Here is a 21036-nt window from a genome sequence, read left to right on the forward strand (position 1 = left end):
AAGGTTTGAACAAATGCCCATATACAATGTAGGCCTCCTTGTGAATTTAGACTCTGTTATGCAGCAGCTACCATACTGTTGACTCATTGCAATCTAAACAAGCTCAACATGAAATCATTGCTCTATCATTTACTTACATGATGCACTTGATAACAAATAACAAAAGCCTCAGGACGAATGCAGGGCATTTTTAAAAATAATCAGTAGCTTTGGCTCTGTATTGCAGCACTGTGAATTTGAACTAAAAGCTCCCAAAACAAACAAGAACTGGAAATGGCCATTTCAGGCCAAGGGGAGCAGCACCCAACACCTGCTTTCAGGCACTTACTGAAATACTATATAGGACATCAATACTATATATACACATCGCCTGATTACCCGTTAAATGGGGGAGTATGTTTAAAAAGACTGTTATTTTTATGTTGTATAGCTGGCTTTCTCTACTTTAATCTCTTTGTTTAAAACTGACATTCTGAACTTTTAACCTCATATTCACCGCTCCATTTCAAATCCAATGCTGGAATACAGAGAAAAAATGTGTCACTGTTCAATTATTTATAGACAGCATTCTATATCTCAAAGGAGAATAGTACTAGTGGTGAACAATGTGAAATTTCTTCCAAATTACTTACTCTTCTGTTAGATTATTTTCGATTGACTTTGCCTCATTTATCCTCTCCTGTCTCTTTTTATCCATTTTCTTTTTCAAATCTTTCTTTTCCCTAAAGGTATAGAAGGGTTAAAGTGTTACATATAGTAAACTCAGGGTATGGTGATGACATCAAAGGTTAAACTAACTCTAAACTATTGGGCTTTTATAGCATCAGACTTACTTCTCACAGAGATCCTTCAGTCTCTTCAGCTGGTTACCCTGACACTCCTCAGCAACAGCGGTCAATTTCTCAACCAGCTGGAACAGTAGATATCAGAGCCATGAAAGAGATGCGCGCGCGCACACACACACACACACACACACACACACACACACACACACCCACCCACCTACCTACAGATCGACACACCCACAGAGAGGGGGCGAGGGAGAAAGAGAGAGAAAGAAAGAGAGAGAGAGAGAGAGAGAGAGAGAGAGAGAGAGAGAGAGAGAGAGGGTTCTTATATTTCATATTAAGGTACTGTAAGACTGAAAAGTACATTTTGTGCTGGGGCTTCAGTCCTCCTGAGTGCTTTATGGCCTCTGGGCCTTTAAAACACTCATTAGACTGGGACTCCGTCAGCTCCTTATGAGGAAACTAATTGAGGTTTCGGCTTGAATAGCTCTCAGCACATTTTCCACAGTAGATTATGCTGTCTGTGGCAACAGGCAATCACCACACACACGTCATGGTGAGATATGTGTCTCTGAGTCAGTCCCTGCATGACGCAGAGACACATAAGCACATAAACAATGCATGAACCGCCCAGTGAAGGAGGTGACAAGAAAGATGTACTGTGTGCAGGAAAGATGAACCAGTGTCATCCCCATCCATTAGCAGGAATTTAGTTTAACCTAATTAATAGTTTATATAGAGATTGGAGCAAGGACAAAGCCTTGTCTATGCTGCTCTGGGTTTTTTGGTGACATTGCAGTAAGATGATATTGCACAAGCTCTGGGTGATTTTTAGGCTAGGAGGCTTCTCTAGCCAGAGCGGGGCCTGCTCTAGCCAGAGTTTGCGCAGGCAGTGGTGGCACCTGTTTGATGTGTTTGCCTTTGAGATACTGCTCGCTGTAGTACTGGTCCCGTCGGAGCGTGAGCAGCTGCTGCTGCTGCTGGCCCTTCAGCTCAGCCAGCCTGCGAGCACTCTCCTGCTCCAGGGCTGCCAGCTCCTCCTCCACCGCTGACCCTGCATGCTCGGCACCTGACCTGCCACACACACACTGATCATGGATGCTGACATCTGTGTGCAAATTCTAGAGCAGTGTTTTTCAACCCAGATCTCAACATTTCTAAACCCAGTCCTCAATGTTTCTAAACTCAGCCCTCCACACTGACCAGAAACCCACATTATTTAATTCCACTTCCCAATAAGCCTTAAACAAGCCATCAGGAACACTGAAAGAACTGTGGGCAGAGGTGTACTGAGAGCCATCTTAGATAGGAATGTGGACTGCCTGGTAGGTCCTGAAGCCTGGGTTGAGAAACACTGCCCACTTGGAACATCAACATCACAGGCAATGGGAGAGATGCAAACAGCTATCTATTGCTATCTATTGTACAAAGAAACAAAGCCAGGCAGAAGTTTGAAAAGGAAATAATACTATTATTATTATTACTACTACATAAAAAAAAGTAACAGTGTGGTGAGTGACAACAGAAAGCTAACAGATGTCCAGACTGAGTGTGTCTCAGGAGCCAACATTAGGGAACCTACCTTTTCTTACCATCGCGTTTGGCGCTCTTGTGCAGAGCTGATTGGCGCCGTGTGTGCTCAGCGTGCAGCTCGCTCTGCCTGGCTGTGTGATCTTTTATTAGCTCAGTGGTCTTCTTATGGTGCTTCTTCACCAGATCCTTTAGCTCTTTATACTGCTTCCTCTGCTCTCGCATGAAAGCCTTCTGCTGTTTCAACTCCTCCAGGGTCTGAGCCTCCACATCTGTTTTACACACACACACACACACACACACCAGATTACAGTGACCGTTTCATCAGTAACAAAGAACTGAAATGCTTTTTAATGACATGTTTTGTTGGTAAGAATGTATAGGGCAGAAATGGCTAAAATCGTTCAATAATAAAATGTTACATGACTTGCTCTACAGAAACTCCAGCTACACAGACGCTGCAACTGTGACCACTGTACAGTACCTGTCAGAATACTCTGAATCAAATCTTCAGTCCTGATAACTGGTTTCACAGATCCTGAAAAAATTCCACAAATATGCAGACTTCACTACAAGTCCATATGCACACGCGCACACACACCCTTCACTGAGAAACACTGACTTCTGAGGCAATGAGGTACAGATTGTGAACCTGTGGAGTGGGTGTGGTGGCTGGCCAGTGATGATGGCCTGGGGGAGATGAGTGGGGTGTGGTTGGTTCCGTTCTCTGCGGGGGCACGGGGGGTCTCACTCTTCGGCTCAGCCACTGGCTCCCCACCAATATCTGCCTGGATACGCAAATCACACCCAACACCATTAATAACACTAAAGGAAGTGAAAGGTCTAAATGCAGAATATTCAGCATTACATTTACAGCATTTGGCAGACACTCTTCTTCAGAGTGATTTTTATATTTATCAGTATGACAGCACACATGAGAATCAAACGCTTGACCCTTGGTGTTACTAGCACCTGTGCCACCAGAAATCTATTTATAAAACTCATGTTAAGTGGACAACAGTACTGGAGCAATATGGAACCAAAGCAGTAGAGACCTGATTGGTCCTTTCTTGAAATTAACATTCCCCCCCCCCATCAAGCCTTACACCCTCTCATAACTAGGAACTGCTAGATTTCTAAATAAACTGCTGGCGATACTAAATAAAAATGTTCTGACCATTAAGAAAAAACTGAAGTACACTGCATCTTACAACAAACCAATATGAAATCTCATCATATTACCTCCACTCCAGTGCAGAGTCTGTAGATGTAGTGCTGGTACCCCACTCTTATCATGACTAATGCTAAGCCTGATGCATTTTCCCCTCTCTCAATCCTACTACCTTTCTTAAAGCTTCTTATAGCTCTTGCTTTATCTATCAGTGCCTGTTCGATCTGCAGCAAGTGTGGTTCAAATGGCAGAGTTAAGACTACCGTTGTCATAACACTAGTTTGAGGGAGCTTTTAATTGGTTCTTCTTTAGCTGCATCAGCTTGATTGGCCAAGAGCAAAGAACAGAGAGTGTTCCCACAGGACCAGCCAATCAGATCACGCACTCAGTAGGCTGCTGAGTAGTTAGGAGCTATGTTGTGATTGGCTATTGTGGCAATTTAAACACAGATACAAGCAAGAGAACACAAGGAGACACATGCACTCACATACTACCAACCTCCTTGTTGTTCACCTCCTGTCCCCCCTCCTCCTGTGTGAGAGCTGCAAGCTGACTGGCTCTTTGCTCCATCAGGTTGATGTAGCGAATAGGATTGGACAGTGCCTCAATCACATCTGATCCAGCGACATTCCATAAAAAAATAAGCAAGGAAGTAAATGTGAATTATAAATAAAATGTAAAATATAACATACATTTTCTCCTCAATTTGTTCCCCTCTGTATAAAAGTGGTATGTTTTGGTTTGTTTTTTAGCCTGGACTCTAGGCCTATACCTGCGAATGTGTCAGGGACATAGTCTTTCACTTCAATGTAGACAAAAACAGCCGGCAGTGTTAGTGTCTGGTTCTTCTCATTTCTCAGTCCTATATAATGGTAACCTGTAACAGAGGGTAAGAAGGCGAAAGACGACAGACTGTTTATCCCCACAGGTCACTTTTAATAACAAACAAGAACAGCTTTAGCTCGTGAAACAGTGATATCCTACCATTAAGTATGTGAGTAATGTGTTGTGCAGTAAAGCAAAGCTGTTGAGTGTAGAGTGCAGAAACAGTATGACAGCAGTGCAAAGCTGTATACAGAGTGAAGTAAAGGGATTCAAGTTATAAACTCCAGGCTTACTATTCAGTTACTAATCTAACAGCACATTTTTCATTATGCTCTGTGAATAATTCAGTACCTATACTAAAAATAATCTAAAAGCTATGGAGCTAGGAGAGGAATGAGAGTCTGGACACAGGGACAGGTCCTTGGCATGTGAGGGGATAAACACAGGTACTTGCCAGGTCGAATGGCATATACTGGGAGGATGCGTTGACCGATCATCTTTCCATTGTCCTCATACACAGCTATTCTCAAAGAAGCGAGGGTTGGAAGAACCACCTGCGAGAGACAACCATGCACAGTCTCCAGTGCAGCATATGATATTGTCATTGAATAAGTGTGCACATTGTATCTGAAATGCATGCGTGCAGCTTTTCCAGGGAAGTGCCAACCCTGCACGGTAAATCCACAGGGTTTGCCAGACCTTCTTAAAGACTATGGGCTCCTCGTCCCACACAGTGTTGACAGCATTGCCTGGGGAGGTCTTGGTCCGAAAAGCTTTTCGTTTGGTATCCACCGGCAGACCAAACATTTCCACCTCCACATATGTGCCAACTTTCTTATCAGACAAGAACTGTCCTGATATTATCTGTCCAACACAGAATGAGACAGTGATGTTTTTTTTTAATTGTTACTTCTTTCTTTACATCCATTACCAATATTTAAATACCACTATCTTTCTCAGTATTCATCCCCATCATCAGTATGCAGCTATTAATCACTTGCATATTACTATGTCTACACTGGAGATAAAATTAGATAACAATTCATGAACACTTGATTTTTTTTTTTCCATAAATAATGTAATGTAATCTTAATTGGTCAACATTGGAAGGATTTTTTGTTAGGGGTATACCATGGCACTAGAATAGCATTTTACAAAATAACCAAGGCATTTCAACATAAAATCTTTATTTTGTAGAAAACAATGATCATGATCAAAATTAGAGACCAGCAGTGACTGTAGCACAGAAAGATTACAACAAAATGTTCTGAAGGTTACAACGGTCACCAACAGCAGGAAGTGTACAGGCCGTTGCTCTGAAGGACTTCAGCACATCTGCAGCCACAGGACATCACTAGTCTTACACTGCTCTGGTGTGATTTTGATCCACTCTTCTTGCAGCTTCTTCCACAGTTCGGTGATTGTTGTGGGTTTCTTGGCCATAACTGTCACCAAGGATTTTCCAGAGATTTTAGATCAGGACTCTGGCCTGGCCATTTCATTGTTTCAATGTTTTCAGTTTCAAGGAACTGCTTTACCCGTTTTGCAGTGTGACAGGGGGCATTGTCCTACATGAAAAAATTGCTGGCTGATTGATGAACGCAAGGAGGGAACCACATGTTGAAGGTTCTGACTGATACACACTTGCATTCACTCCACCATGTGGCTGCATGAGTGGTCAAACCCCTGCTGCTAAAAACATTCCACAAATCATGACACTTCCTCCTCCACCTTTCCCTGACTTCTTTACACACTTTGGGTTCAGTCTTTCCCCAGTTTGTTGACGAACATAATGTTTTCCATCAGACCCAAATAAATTAAACTTGCTTTCATCACTAAAGTTAACTCTGGACCACTTCTCCTCTGTCCACACATGCCTCTCAGCAAAGGTTAGCCTAGCCTTTTGGTTCTTTCTGCTAATGAGAGGTTTGGTCACTGCAGAGTGGGCTTTCAGTCCAAATGCTCTTAAATGTCGAGACATTGTATGACGAGACAGATCCTCACCCTGTTCAGTGCTGAACTGGTGAGCCATTCCAGCTGCAGTATTGAACCGATTACCCATGGAGATTCTCTGCATTATCTTGTCCCCTCTTGCATTTGTGATTCATGGGTGACCAACCTTCTTGGGGGACTTGAATGAGTTTGTGATGTAAAGATGCAATATCCTAGAAATCACAGACTTGGAATGACCAACTTCTTTTTCTATGGCTGATGGGGTCACTCCTTTGGCCTTCATCTGGACAACATGCTGCTGGGGGGGGGGGGTTCAGTCACTTTGGATCAGCTCACCATCTTGCAAAGTTAGTGAAAACTGGAATGTTAGGCTGCCAGAAAATAAGGTTTGTCGGATAATTAAGAAATTAGCACCAGGTGCCAGATTAACACCAATAACTTATAGGTATCTGAAAGTGTTCTCTAAATTAGATCAGTGTTCTTTTTCAATTATCTGCTTTAGAATATATACAACCTTAAAATACTGCTCTTTTACTCCTGTTAGGATAAATTCACATAGGATTACACAGTGACCTTGACATTTAGGAAATTGTGTGTTGTTCTCTAATTTTGATCTGCAGTGTAGCTGCAATGTTGTTAAGATCAAATGTATACAATCATGGCATAGTTCAAATAATTAACCATAATGAAATCTTATTTACAACCTAAAAAACTAATTTGGGAAACCAGCAACATTTGTAGAATTTAAGGATTTTAGGAGAATCATATTGAGGTTATTCTGAACAACAAAGAACAATAAACAGAAAAAGCTCCTACAACTCAAAGCTCATTCTGAGTTTGATGGACCCATTAACTAGTGAGATAAAAGACAATAATGGTGTCCCCAAAATTACATCATCTCAATTACACCATAAACTGCATCATAGGCTCCAGAATAACTGATATCAAAAATACGAACAAAAATACCTTTTTTACTCTCTATGGTTTAAACTCTTACCTTCACAGAGAGTGTGTGTGCTACAATGCCGTCCACTGTGCTTTCAGTGAAGGGGTCAAAGTGTTTATCAGGCCTCCTCATGAACTCAGGCTTTAGCTTGTAGCCGCACTTTCCGTTGTACTCAAACATGCCGAGGTTCAGCTGCATGGCTAGATCTGTCAGTCAGACAAAAGAGGCAAAAGAAGTCATGGTGTAATTCATCCACTCTGGTCTAGCAGAGATTACACAGCAAGAAAGAGAATAAACAAGCCCAAAGAGTTCTGTGTAACATTAAGCTCACATCTGGAGAAGATCGGACAAGTCATTTTTCAAAATTTGGAACAGGGGGAAGGGGAAATCACTTGATTTAGGAATTTTGGCAGCCATTTATATAAGAATGAGCCCTTACAAGGCAATTACAAGGCTAGGACAAGCCATAACAGAACATTTTATCTGAGAGTTTCAATACACGGATTCTGACAACTGTAAATCTGATAGATCTTTAAAAATGTCTTTATATTTCTCTGCCTTTAAGCAGTGATTAAAAAACACCCCTAAAATTGACTTCTTGTACTGTTACTGCAGTTCAAATAAATATTTGACTTTATTACTCCAGGCTGAATGCAGTTAAAATAATACTTTATCATGCACAGAGCGGTACACTTCCACAAATTACAGTTTCAAATGTGTACTCCCTGAGGTCCAGTTAGAAAGGATTACTTCTTGAAGAAGCACATTTACTTTAAGTCAAGCTGATTCTTTCTGACTTAAGCACTTTCAGCTGAGAGGTGCTCTATTTAGCTCTTCCCTTCTGCTGTACTGTACTGACAAAGAAGCAAAATTAGCTTTGCCTCTGGACACTTCTTGCTATCTTTTTGAGGGCAGTAGTGCATTGTTACTCTGCCTTTTCTGAGTCATTGACTCAAAATCAGCATACTACTACAACCCTGGAAAGTCAAGTCACAAAACAAACAGGAATGATTGGCCACATAGGAGCACTTGACAGGACATAAACAAACACTGGCAGGATGTAGAAAAATGGGAAACAAAAGCTGAACAGTCTTTGAACGGTTTACGTACCTATAGTCTGGAAGTTCAATGCTACCAGCTGACATCCAGCATTCCAGAACACCTGAGGCATGTAGTTGGAGGAGTCCACCCTGGTGCCTTTGGGGTAGATGCGGCTAAGTTGGAGTTTGTTATATCTGTGTGAATGCGGTTAAGGAACACCACCCATGAAGCACTTGGGATAAAGGTTTCACTGGATAGCTAAAATGTCTTGGAGTAGGTGAAAAGGATACTCTACAAATTCCACAGGAGACTTTGTGAGCTGCTCCAGTGCCTTGGTCTCCACAAACGATGACATGTGATAGCTTCTGTTAGTTTCTGTAAAATAGGTTTTTATATAAGTGTCTGTAAAGTAAGAATTATACTATGTTGTATGTCTAGAATATGTTGTGCCTGCAATACTGTAGCACACAATGTGAAATTCTGCATATATCACATCCATCTGGAATAAAAGACAGATCAGTAACTTACTTTTAGAGGCCTCAAAAGAATAGAACTTGACTGGCTGGACATAGTTGACTAGGTTGGACATCTCCTCTGTGGCAAATGCTTCACTGCCTGCAGTCCCCTACCAGATAGCCACGTTAAGAATCCACGCAATTCCTCAGCCTTCACTGTAGCTATGCCAGTAGGATTAGTGCCAAAGCAGTCAGTGGTACCAAGGGAAAACTGATTTGATGGGCTCTACTGAGAGAACCCTAGAGGGCCAATGTGAGCTGCAGTAATAGTCTCTTATTGGCTAGTAAGTCCTTTATATAGACAGATTGTATTACCTCTTCCATAGATTTTTTACAGTAATCATCTTCGTCATCGTCATCCTCACTTTCTGCCTCAACCTCACCTGATAAATCAGGACATATTTTGCAATAATAACATTGATCTATGATTGAAACTCCATTGAGATGATCATAATATTTACAGTAAAGTTAAAAAAGCAATTGTTTAATTAATGCAAAAAGTTTTTGTATTATAAATGTTTAGAGTGGCAGAACTGATTGTACTGGAACCTTTATATTGTCTCACCAGTATTCTTTCTTCCCTGCAGCCTGATGTAATTGGTCTCTGAGCTTGCTTGACTACAGTCCGGTAGCTCTTGATTTAAAGAGCCTGTGAGGAGATCCAGAATCAGTTATTTTCAAATATACAATACAAAAACCCTGACAGCAGAACACTGGTGTTGTGTACCAACTTTAAACTGCTATGATGAACTCACTTTTATCCCATAATGATTATTAACCACAAACCTTCAAAATGGGCAAAATATGTTGAACACAAAAATGAAATGAATCAGTTACTGACAATGTGGGGGAAAAATTATTTATATTTTAGAATTCAGAGCATGGGAATATGTTCAACCAGTCTGCACACAAGATAATCCTGTCTGTAGAACTGCTGCAGTCATCTACATGAGTGGCTTTCACAGCAGAAGTTCAGCACAGTCCAGTACACCCCTCAGACATCTAAACCTCCTACATGGCATGAAAGGAACAGCAGTCATACATGGACTATATGCTATACTCTAACCTAAGCAACAAGAAATTACTAAAACAATACACTGATTTTCCAAGTATCTAGCCATTGATTCTGACAGAATTAGCTGAAAATTTGTATAAGCAAAACTGCTCTTATGCAAACCTTTCATTACAATGACCATATTTAGATAAAAAAACAACTTAATTTAAATGCTAAATACTGAAAACTACAATTAGTAGACTTTTAAATGCTTGAGAGATTGATATTAATCAGGCTTAATCCTTTTGGTTGTGTTGCAGCAAACTGGCCAGCAGATGGCAGTGTTAGATTTGGATCATTCTTAAGCTTGGCTTGGCTGCTGATGGATATCTGTGCGATTGTTTTGAAAGCCAGTGTTGAAAGTATCCACCCGGCTACTTTTTTTTCTTTTAGGCCAGAATTCATATATGGCATCTGAGTGCACTGTTACTCAAAAGTAATTATACACACACTTCTGCAGATATTGGAATATGACTATCCAACATAGTTCAGAAAACTGGGCCATTTCTCATTTTGAGTTCATTGTTGTGTCTCGTTTAAAGGGAGTTCCACAACTGTGTTTGCACACAGCGCTCAGCACATTAACAACTACAGAACAGCTCCCAACCCCAAAGAATCTCAAAGTGGGGAGGGGAATTCGCATTCAGCTAGACATTTCGCCTGTAAAAGCTGTGGGGCCACTGGGTCCTGTAGCCAGCGACTGAGCCTCGCTCCCCTGGTTTAGGCAACGGTTGCTGAGGTAAGGAGACAGAAGCACTACCTGCGCTGGGGGACGATGGCTCACACATGCTGGACGTGTCACTGCATGTGTTAGAGGTCTGCTCGGAAAGCTTCTTTTTTGTGCTGCCATCCTCCTTGTGGGAGTTCTTCTTGTTCTTGATGAGGATCTTACCCTTGAGGTCAAGAGGACTGGGCAGAGGAACCCCTGCTTCCAGCTGAGGGGAGGCATATTGAAGTGAGATTGTTATAAATTGCTGTTTGTTTGTTTAATTATTATTTCACATGATGTATCTGAATCCTGGTAATTAAGGTAATAAAATGATGAATTATGGAAGTTATTGGTCTGAAATTCATTTAGAAATCAGTGAACAGAGGCCTTCACAGGCATGTTTTTTTCTGTCCAGAGTTGAATTAGTCCCTTTTATGGCCCTAGGCTATAAAAATTTGTAGTCCCCTTAAAAGAAAGATTTACATATGCAACATAAACACACTGACAACATATTGAATAGGCCAGTGTGAAGCAATGAAATAGTATGCTACAGTAATTATGATATAACAGGAAAAGAGATAAACAAAATTAAAAGACAAAAAAATCTGAAGAGTAATACAGCCTAGCAATAGATTGCTAAAAATGACAGAAGCTTGATCACTTCTAAAATACATTTAATTTTGGAGTTTTACATATTATCTCATTAGTTCAAGCTTGTTTCTCTTGCTGCAGCAGTCATTTGTGGGCCACAAAATGTTCCTAGGAGATGACATAATTTAATACATTTTGCTAGCACATTTTGATAGAACCTAATAGCTCCCTATTAGGGTCTATAAAAATGTGCATGATACTTTAGTGCACTCTCTACCTGAATGAATACAAATTAAGTAAATCTTAAAGAAGTGATTCAACTTTTGTTCTTTTTTAACCCATTGATTCGAGGACCCCTATGCTCATCTGGCCACAGACTGCACCCTATATAGCCAATACAGTAAGCCCAGCCTTGATACTGTCATGAGAGTAAATAAAGGATATATTTATTTACCTTCATGTAACTGACGTATCAGCCAGTTCAGGTTAAAATATATGCAACTTTAAAGGTTTAAAATGTACAGGAGCAGCTTTTCAAGGTTGGAGAGGGAAATAAGGAAGAGTAGAGAGGAAAATAGGGAAGATTTCTTGTTTTCTTTACAGACTCCCTTCCTCCGTATTTAGAATCATACATCTTTTTCAAATAATTAACCAGGTTTACAGTATTATATGGCTCTGCATTCTCATTGTGGCTTGTTCATACCAGTTAACAAAACCACTGTGGCTAGTTCACACCAGATAAAAAAAACAATTTCAACAAATGTCAGATTCTCAGTTTTTTACACATGTGGCATGGCTGTTTTCGCGGTCATTAATAATAAATATATCAACAAGAACGTGCATTCAAATACAGAAGCACAGATTCAAAAGGGTGGTAGGGGGTGGGGCCTGTGACTCAAAGCAATTATTATTATCTTAACCCCAGATCTTTCCATTCTGTTTCCCAGCAGACCAATGAGGTATGAACAACCTGTGTCGTAGATGTATCTCATGTTTGTCTCTCGTAAACCTGCCAGTTTTAGTCACTAGTGATATGGTTTTGAATGTCCTCTCACAGTGAGACACTTGGCCTCCCTCTCTGAGCTGAAGTAAATTTCACACGAGCCGGTCAGAGTAATGCTCCAGTCAACACAAAACACTTCTCTCCCACCATGAATCCAACAACACAATAAATGTATTACCACACGCCATTCACCACATCCAAGACGCTGCCTTAACGCACACAAGCGTGGTGATGAATGGGAGGCAGGGACCAACCAAAAGCTCTCATGTAAAGATGGTGATGGGTGCTCAGTACCTTCCTCTACAATAGCACAAAGCATGCTTTTGATTGGTCTCTATGACAACCGTCTGGGTTGGGGGCAGTGGGGCCAGATAAAGGTTTGCCAAGAGCTAGCATTTAGATTAGTCAGTGGCATATTTCCATTTAATCCGCTCCAGCCTGCCGCAATTTGATAAAGGTGGAGCTGATAGAGAGCTCTGATAGGAAGGGACATGTGATTAAGGAGGTGAATAGGGAAGCTGAGTAATCGGCACTGTTTCCTTTGTATGGCCCCTGTAGAAGGCTCATTCAGCTCTCAGAAACGTGTCAGTGATGCAAGAGAACTGCTAGTGTACTGTACATACAGTACTGTATATATGCGTTTAACATAGCACCAGAGTTTTTATGAGTTTTATTTAATTTTATGAATGGACTGTTAACAAGAATAGTGTAACATTCATTAGGTGTGAACAGGAAATTGTGTGAATATAGGACGGAGTGCAAATTCAAAATACCCCGCCTCAGTGGAGGCATACAACACATATGCTGAAAATGTAAGCACAGTTAAATAAGGTTTATGCATCTTCTAGATGGCACACATTCAGCTGCAGCACGGACATGGCTGTGCCTTGCTATACTCACTGGGTATTTCTCGAGCTGTTCAGTGAGCAGAGCGTCTCCAAATATTGATCTGCAGTACTCAGCCATTTTAGCCTGCTGCTTGGGGCTGGGAGGACAAGACAAACAGAGAGGCAGTCATCCCTGCGGACATGACCCAGCCCACATTTATATTAACTCACTGCTAACTGGACAAAAAGGGAGAAAACACACCAATTCAATTTCTCATTTGTCATGGTAAAAACCCATTGACAAGTCTGCTCTTCTAATCATAAAATTACAATCTATGAGCGATATACCTGTCCCGTATAATAATTGAAGCATATTTCATTTGTCTAACACTGCACAGTCCATCTTATTTTAGCCTCATCAAGTGAATCAGACCATTCTGCTGCCATCATGTGGGAGCAGTTGTCCTCAGAGACAGCCTGATCGAGTGGAATGAATGCAGCTTTCACTTACGAGTCCACGTGGTTCTCGAATGAGAGGATGAGAGGGAAAGGGGATGTCTTGAACGCACTCTCGGCAATGGCCTCGATCACTTCCTGAGGAGACAGAATCGCATCGTACGATCATCCTGGAGAAGCTGCAGACGGCTTCCAGGGGCCTACATGGCCTGAATGTTGAATAGAGAATCTGAGACATTTCTAATGGCACTTCAGCTGGATATGAAGTTGTATTAGGAGCCAGTCTACGTCTCTTAACCTGTGTCATCAGAGATTCTTACACTGGGAGATTAAGCTCATTTCCAAGCCATGTGATCTGAAGAGAGATTACAATCTAACTTCATGCATTTTCTTCAATTCCACTGCTTTCCTCATGTTTTGACTGTGCTAAAACAGTTTTTCCTGCCGTCTCAGAACTGTGTTCTCTGCTACTCCGAAAATGCTAGTGTTCTTATTCTCTCAGTGTGCTTCATATTATGCTCAATATTATTGTAAATTGGCATGAAAAACTCCATTGTGCCTTCCAATTATGAGTCATCAGATGTTCTCTTTACTTGAAGTTCTTTGAGTGCAGTCAGTACCACCCTTCCATTCTATATATTTACAGGTTCCTTTCCTTCCTGCCCACTATTCCTGCCCATCACGGGACATTCTCCTCTCACCTCACTCATTGTATCCAAGATCTTTGCCCGGTCTGTGCCAGGACTCTGACTTGGCCCCCTACCTGCAAAGCTGGGGTCACTTACCCTAAAGGAGATCTCGGAGGTCATGGTGAAACCGTGGGTGATGACAGGCTCCTCCTCTGCAGTCCGGCCCTTCCAGCAATCCAGCTCCACGCAGCGGCAGCCGGACAGCAGCACCTGCCTGTACATCTCCACCGAGGAGTTCCCTGCCAGCTGCCCCGCTGGGGAAACACACCGCCACATGGGCCACCCGGGGGTTCAAACACAATCCTCAAATAGTTCTGAGAGAAAGCTCATCAGGCATTCATATCCGTCTTATAGTGAATGTAATTGTGTTCTTAGCTACATAAACACCAATTCATTAGTGTTCTTACTATCATAAACACTGGGTTTATGTAATATGCTGTGGATTTACAACATATACAGAATGTGTAGTATTCAATAGTGTGTCTTAATACTTTTATTCAGAATGTCATTTCTGATCATGTGAACACAGGAACCTTGTTTGTTGTAAATACGCTACCACAGTGTATTAAATGCACAATGAAAAAGCACATATTGCATGCACATGCCCGCTCACAATGCTCTTACATACGCATCTTGAAAAGAATAGGTACATTTTCTTGGAACGAGTGAGTGACGGACTTGACTCTGACTGTAGTACCATCGTCAATAAAGCAATTACCCCAAATACCCCTGCAAGCACTATAATAGTGCAATGCAGCAAACCGGCTCAGACACATAAATAAGGGGTCATTTTAATGAAAAATGTCTTACATTTTCTACCAGATATATTTATTTATTTTTACACCCAACACCTTAACAAAAACAAATATCTGTACATCATATTCTAATAAATAAAACTCCATAACAAAAATATCGTTCATCTAATGTTAACTATCCAGAACAATCCCTTATAGAGAATAGATGTATTCACTTATTTGAATGAGGAATCTGAACATTTCATTTTTGTATAAGCTTGCATAAATATAAATATCAATAACATCATGCCAAAAGAAACAAATTTCTGCACTCCAAGACTTTCCAAAGCAATATCTTGGCTTTGAAATTGATTACATAGTCAAGTGACCACATATCCCAGCTTCCACCGCAGAAAATATCAGCATGTAATGGCAATTGTGAACAGGTATATTGTAATACAAGCAGTATCAAACAGTGTGTAACGCTGCCCGAGTGCAGCAGGGCGAGGAGCAGGATGCACAGACTCCCGTTACGTGGACATACGTTTATTAACAAAACGAAAAACAATGGCACTCAAACGTAAACGGTGATTTCAGATAACAATCCAAGAGGTGAACATGAAGATACATACGGTTATCATAGACAATGTGAACAAACATGTGAACGATGACAATAACCGACAACCTGCACACTTCGACCGGGGTTTAAATTCACAAACAAACACTAACCCGATGCAGGTGTGTGCAGGCGTGGGTACCGTTACACAAACAAGACCCTCCTACTGCATGTGGTGGGCCAACCAACATGACTCGTGGGAGGCGAGCCTTCTGTGACACAGTGACACTCTCATTTGAGTTTTACTGTCATCATGCCTACATCCTAAGTCTTTCAGAAAGATGGTATGTCGTGCACTCATTAATTAAATATTAATGAAGTTAATATGATAATGTACTGCAGAAGAAAACTCCTCTGTTAATTTGCTATAGCAGGGTTGGAGAAGCAGTCTAGTTGGCTGACCTGTGAAGTAGATGTTGTGGGAGGAGTTGGCTGACCTGTGAGGTAGATGTTGTGGGAGGAGCTGGCTGACCTGTGAGGTAGGTGTTGTGGGAGGAGTTGATGAAGTAGTGCGAGAGAGGGAGTGTCATGTCTTCACTCTGGTCCAGCTTCTCAGGAGGGATGGTACTGTTCTCCTCTCCACTTAGATACCTGGCAAAACCCTCCACAGAGATCTGCCCTACAAGTGAAAAAAGAAAACACTCCCATTTTAAAGAAATAATGATGAATGTAAATTTTAGGTTATTGTTACATTAAGTAATTGGACAATGATACTTTTATGATGTCATCTCTACTTCAACACACTGAATTTAAAACTAATATGTGAAACTAGTATGTGAGGTTAAAATGCAGAATGTAAGATGTAAGTCCTGAATTAAACTGTCGAAATTTGAATGTGGAAGCAAATCCTTGGTGGCTTCCTGGCATCTCTTAAGCCTGTGACCCATAAATGTAAGTGAATGTAGGCTATCATGTATGGCAGTGCTTGGCCAGGCCTGACTTTACAGAGTGGGGACCTTCTGCTTTTGGTCCTTTTTGTCAATTACAGAAATGCTCACACAGGGGGTTCATCTTTAGAGAATGAATTAGCCAGAAAAGAACATTCAGAGAAAGACCACAGCAGTTTTAGTGGCATGTATTGGTCATTACTCTGCTGTGAGAATCAGCACCATGCAGTGAGTTTTGACGCATTTGGTTAAATCTGAGCAATTCCTCTCCCTCTACACACTTCCTTTCATGTGGAGAAAGTGGAACAGGGAACTTTGTTGCAGACCTCACAGGTTTTTCAAAATGTACAACTTTTTCATTTTTGTGTTTTGCATCTCTTAATGGTTTAAGTTTATGCTTGTGTATTTGTTACCGGTAGATTTAGACCTACCTATTTCTAAATCTCAGGTAGTGCTCCTTATATGTTCAGAAGTTTTCTTCAGGTTTTAGAGTGTAGCAAAGGATATGACGAGCCTTGCACTCAGGTTTTTGAGGTGGAAAAGCTCCACCACCAGACCAAAAAGTGAGCTCTGAAGCATGGCACTCAATAACTCATATTTACCATTCTGAGTGGTGATTGTAGGGCCCTCTCCTTCAGGCAGACTCTGTTACACTGCCCTCTCCTTATTCACATGTTCCATGTGTCCCTTGTAATTCCATGCTCACACTCATCCCCCCCACCCAGGAGTTTACACTGGATTTGTTTCTACCCCGTCACAGCAGGAAGGGAGCTTGCAGTCAAGCTTTTCACTGCAAAAAATATGACAAACTTTAAACTGTAAACTTGAAAACCAAGTTGCGGACCAATTAGCAGTGATGGGCAAGGCTTGCTGCCAACTGAAGTGTGTCATCTCATGACAGGTGAGTTCTGGAGGAGGAGCCAGCCCACTGTCAGCACCTTTGGGTACAGCTCCAGTCTATGGAAGATCCCCACAGTCTCTCTGGCCACTTTACACTAATTAATCCTGCGATGCCCTCGGAAGACTTCCACAACCTAATTAACAGTGTTTTTCTCCCCTCTGACATAAGCACTCCATAATGAAGCCACAGAGAGTGACTGCCATCTCAGCGAGACCTCACCTTTTCAGCCTTGGGAGGGAGAGTTCTGGATAAAGACCACCCTGAGAGCATTCCTCTGGGATTGGATTCCAACACTCTGGAATTAACTACAAAGTCTGGTGTAGTATACAGCCCAGTTAAGGAGTAGAGTAATCACTTCTTGTTATTCCACGGTATGTGTACAGCGGCAAATCCATATCACGGAAAGGGTGTGGCTCTTAAGTGTAATTCACTGTAGAAGAGGGGACTGCAGTAATTAATCTATATGCAATCAAATTTTTAATAACATTTAATAACATTTTTATTGACAGTTTTGATTGTATTGCTTTAACAACTGCTATAGCACACCTGCTATAGCACCTGGATAGAGTAATTCTTGTCTGAGTAGCGTGATGTGCGTGCACATCAGAAATCCAGAGTGGTGTCTCTGCTACATGCTCTTTTCTGGAGCATGTGAATGAGAGCCAGAGAGCAAGCTCACTCCGAGACTGCAGAACCTGCAGGTCAGTGTGTGGAAGAACTGTCAAAGATGCGGTAGCAGCAACGTCCCCTCAGGCAGGAAAAATGCTGCAAACAGAAACGGCACCTACAGTGGCACAGCTCCGAAGCACCCTGGAAAATAAAGTGACAGGCCACTGGCCAGGATGGCTTCCATGATTTATTTATTTTAGGTTTTTGTCCAATTATCTCCCTTTTGTTAGTTGAGACCATCCCCCACCTGCTGCCTACATCACTGACCAATCGGGGAGAGTGAAGGTCAGCATGTGCTTCCTCCAAGACATGCAGAGCCAGCTGCCGCATCTGTCCAAATTGCTGATCATGCAACACTGCAGGGAAGCTGACTGTGCTTGAAGAGCTGTGTGTGCATGAGCAGGCATGAGCCCAGGACCATCCTGAGTCCTGCGGCAGGGCTTTCAGGCACAACAGCGATGGTAGCATAGCAATTCAGACTCAGTAGGTGATAGTTTGTGACCTGCTGTGCCAGTTGAGAGCCTGGCTCCTTTTAAACAAAATCAGTTTTTCTGAAATATTTAAATTCCAAGTGTTAGTAGTTTCACTACTAACTACAAGTGTTAGTTTCACTCTGTGTTATTTAAGCCTAAGGCTTTACTACAGCTGAGAATGAAGTTTTATGGACACAAAACAATGGCATTGCTCTGTCTGCACCATTCAATTAATTAGAATTGTAAGATAAAAAGCATCGTCTTTTCACAGATTCAGAACTGCAACTAACAAAACAGACTGTGTGTGCATGTGTCTGTGTGGCTCTGAGCAGAAGGCAGTTGGCAATGTAACAGACATGGAGTTGATTCAGGACTGTGCTCCTCAGTCTGTGCACCAGCTGTTTTATCAAAACCCAACCCAATGGCGACACTGCTCTGCATAGCAGAAAGAAGATGATGTGATGGTGTGTGTGTGTGTGTACTGCACTGATAGTGTGCCCTGGCAATAACAGCCCTTCATATTACAGAGACATATTTAAGATTATGTGTCCCATTCATGCATGTGTGAGTGTAGATCAATGTTACAGTACAGAACTCTACAGTCAAGATTCAATTCCAACACCCCACTGAGTTACCAAGCTTAGAATGCTCCACTAGCACAGGACTGGGTTATGGCTACAGCCTTGCCAAGGTCATGCTCTTGACACAACTGGTTTCAGCCTGAACACAAATGTGCTTATTCACCCATTACAAACAAGTACCTTCAATGGGCCACCATTGTTCAATCTACTGCTGGTTCCACTAACCTCTATGGTAGAGCATGGTGTCAGGTTCATGCTTCTCCACCAACACTTGCACTTGCTCAGGCTTCAGAGGTGGGTACAGGATCTCGTTTAATCTTGGGTCCCGTTGTTTATTGTTGATGAAGTCTGTCATTTGCTCTACTGTGAGGTATGGTCTGCTCTTGGCACCACTAGGGAGCCAGAGAGAGGGAGAGAGACAGAGAAAGAGAAAGAGAGATGAGTTGTATACAAATACAAAGCAGAAGTACAGAGGGAAAGAAATATAGGAATTAAAAGACAAAGAGAAAGTCAGGCAGGAATGCATTACATTTATAATTTGAACCATATGCCAATATGTCAAAATGTCTTTTGAGTATAACTGACCAGGGCTTATATGGCTGATGACTGATCATAATTCTGCTCATAACTCATTCAAACAAGAGATCTGTCACGGTACGGCCCCTCCCCCCTCAAGTCTGTGTGTGTGCGTGTCTGTGCATGCGTGTCTGTGTTCGTATTGCCACGCCCTCTTGTGTTGTGCACCTGATCCTTGTGTGTAATTGTCATGAGTGTATATAAGTCTCGTTTCGTATCGTCAAAGTTGTCAGTGTTTGATCCAAGTAGTGTTAATACGTGTATGTTTAATGTGTAAATAAAACGTGTGTTTATGTTCGACGTGCCTCGTCCCCGCATCCTGCTTAACCCTTGTCCGTCACAGAAACACCGACCTACCAAGGATGCCCGGGAAAGGCAAAAAGAAGAAGGGAAAGAAGGGAAGTCAACGCCCTCCCACGTGTAGCGAGGTCTCCCGTGGTCGTGGGCACCCTCCTGACTCCAGGTATGGAAGCAGGGGAGGCGTACGGAACCCCGGCGGGGGACCTGGACTGGTACAACGACTTCCAGTACTCGGAGTCGGACTCTGTGGATTCACACTGTCCAGCGGAGAGGCCTTCCCTCATCCTGGCCTCACTACAAGGAACTACCGGGAGGGAGGAACCTGCTGAACAATTTTGGGGGGGCCCTGTGTATGGTCCGGGATCGAACGGTGCAGAGTCCTGCGGAGAATAGCCGGACCAAGAGGACCGCTACTCGGATATGGACTCTGCTGGGTCCTACGATCCCTACCTGGACAATCCTATGGGAGACACAGATTATGGAGAGACAGAGGAGTGCAGCGACGTCTGTCTGCAGTCGGAAAGTGGTTCCGATTGTGAGGAGGAAAGTCCTATGGATGTAGAGCACCCTCATAGGGATCTTCCCTCCCACGGCCACGCCAAAAGCTCACACAGCAAGGAGCCTCCAGGGCACGCCACCCAGGTGCGAGCTGGCGAACAGGGGCGGCTAGCAGGGAGGCACTGTTGTCAAATATGGACACTCCACCGCCTGAGGCCAGGAGCTCTAGAGCGTATGCGCCTACGCCGAAGCCTCGTACAGGCAAAAAGACAGCCGCACCAGTACCAGAACCGGGACGGTCGCCGCTACCTAGGCTGGCGAGGGACACTTCCCGCCAGGATGGTCAGTCTTTGACCGAGCTGACGACTGGGGGACTGGCTGGAGTTCATTCTCCCTTCCCCGGACTCTTGAATATATGTGGTGTCGTTCATGTGCCTGTCCCTGTCACCGTGTCTGTCCCGATTACACTAAATGTACCGGTCACTTTGTTCCCCTTTGTGTCTGTGCCCGTTAGTGTGTGCGTGTCCCTGTGTCTGTCATCGTCTTGGTCCCTGTCCTTCCCCCCACTACCCTGTTTGTGCTGGCCCGTGGCGGGTTGTCTGGTCCTTCAATTTCACCTTTTGGCGTGGGTCTCGGGGCCGCAGCCCGGTAGGCTGGCGCGCCGTGAGTCGCGCCCTTGAGGGGGGGGCTCTGTCACGGTACG

At 42.7% G+C, this 21036-nt stretch overlaps 1 protein-coding gene across 4 annotated transcripts in view; it reads right to left on the reverse strand.

The window, feature by feature from the left end:
• LOC113589181 (1-phosphatidylinositol 4,5-bisphosphate phosphodiesterase beta-1) overlaps nucleotides 1-21036 on the reverse strand; it is a 78790-nt gene that overhangs the window by 12687 nt on the left and 45067 nt on the right. For 2 of the 4 annotated variants that reach the window (XM_027028832.2, XM_027028753.2), the window contains exons 9-30: nucleotides 19185-19351; nucleotides 15921-16067; nucleotides 14195-14352; nucleotides 13465-13547; nucleotides 13027-13111; nucleotides 10584-10758; nucleotides 9335-9418; nucleotides 9085-9152; nucleotides 8783-8879; nucleotides 8545-8629; nucleotides 8324-8448; nucleotides 7265-7419; nucleotides 5014-5178; nucleotides 4769-4868; nucleotides 4262-4366; nucleotides 3988-4103; nucleotides 2971-3106; nucleotides 2803-2856; nucleotides 2371-2590; nucleotides 1691-1862; nucleotides 834-910; nucleotides 633-722 (exon numbers count right to left, since the gene is read on the reverse strand). In XM_027028832.2, coding sequence (XP_026884633.1) covers nucleotides 633-722; nucleotides 834-910; nucleotides 1691-1862; nucleotides 2371-2590; nucleotides 2803-2856; nucleotides 2971-3106; nucleotides 3988-4103; nucleotides 4262-4366; nucleotides 4769-4868; nucleotides 5014-5178; nucleotides 7265-7419; nucleotides 8324-8448; nucleotides 8545-8629; nucleotides 8783-8879; nucleotides 9085-9152; nucleotides 9335-9418; nucleotides 10584-10758; nucleotides 13027-13111; nucleotides 13465-13547; nucleotides 14195-14352; nucleotides 15921-16067; nucleotides 19185-19351 — 2664 coding nt within the window. Of the gene's footprint in view, nucleotides 1-632; nucleotides 723-833; nucleotides 911-1690; nucleotides 1863-2370; nucleotides 2591-2802; nucleotides 2857-2970; nucleotides 3107-3987; nucleotides 4104-4261; nucleotides 4367-4768; nucleotides 4869-5013; nucleotides 5179-7264; nucleotides 7420-8323; nucleotides 8449-8544; nucleotides 8630-8782; nucleotides 8880-9084; nucleotides 9153-9334; nucleotides 9419-10583; nucleotides 10759-13026; nucleotides 13112-13464; nucleotides 13548-14194; nucleotides 14353-15920; nucleotides 16068-19184; nucleotides 19352-21036 lie in introns of those variants that run through there. The other 2 variants (XM_027029066.2, XM_027028987.2) reach the window with 2 other exon arrangements.

Source organism: Electrophorus electricus, chromosome 3, assembly GCF_013358815.1.
Source record: "Electrophorus electricus isolate fEleEle1 chromosome 3, fEleEle1.pri, whole genome shotgun sequence".
NCBI classification, from domain to species: domain Eukaryota; kingdom Metazoa; phylum Chordata; class Actinopteri; order Gymnotiformes; family Gymnotidae; genus Electrophorus; species Electrophorus electricus.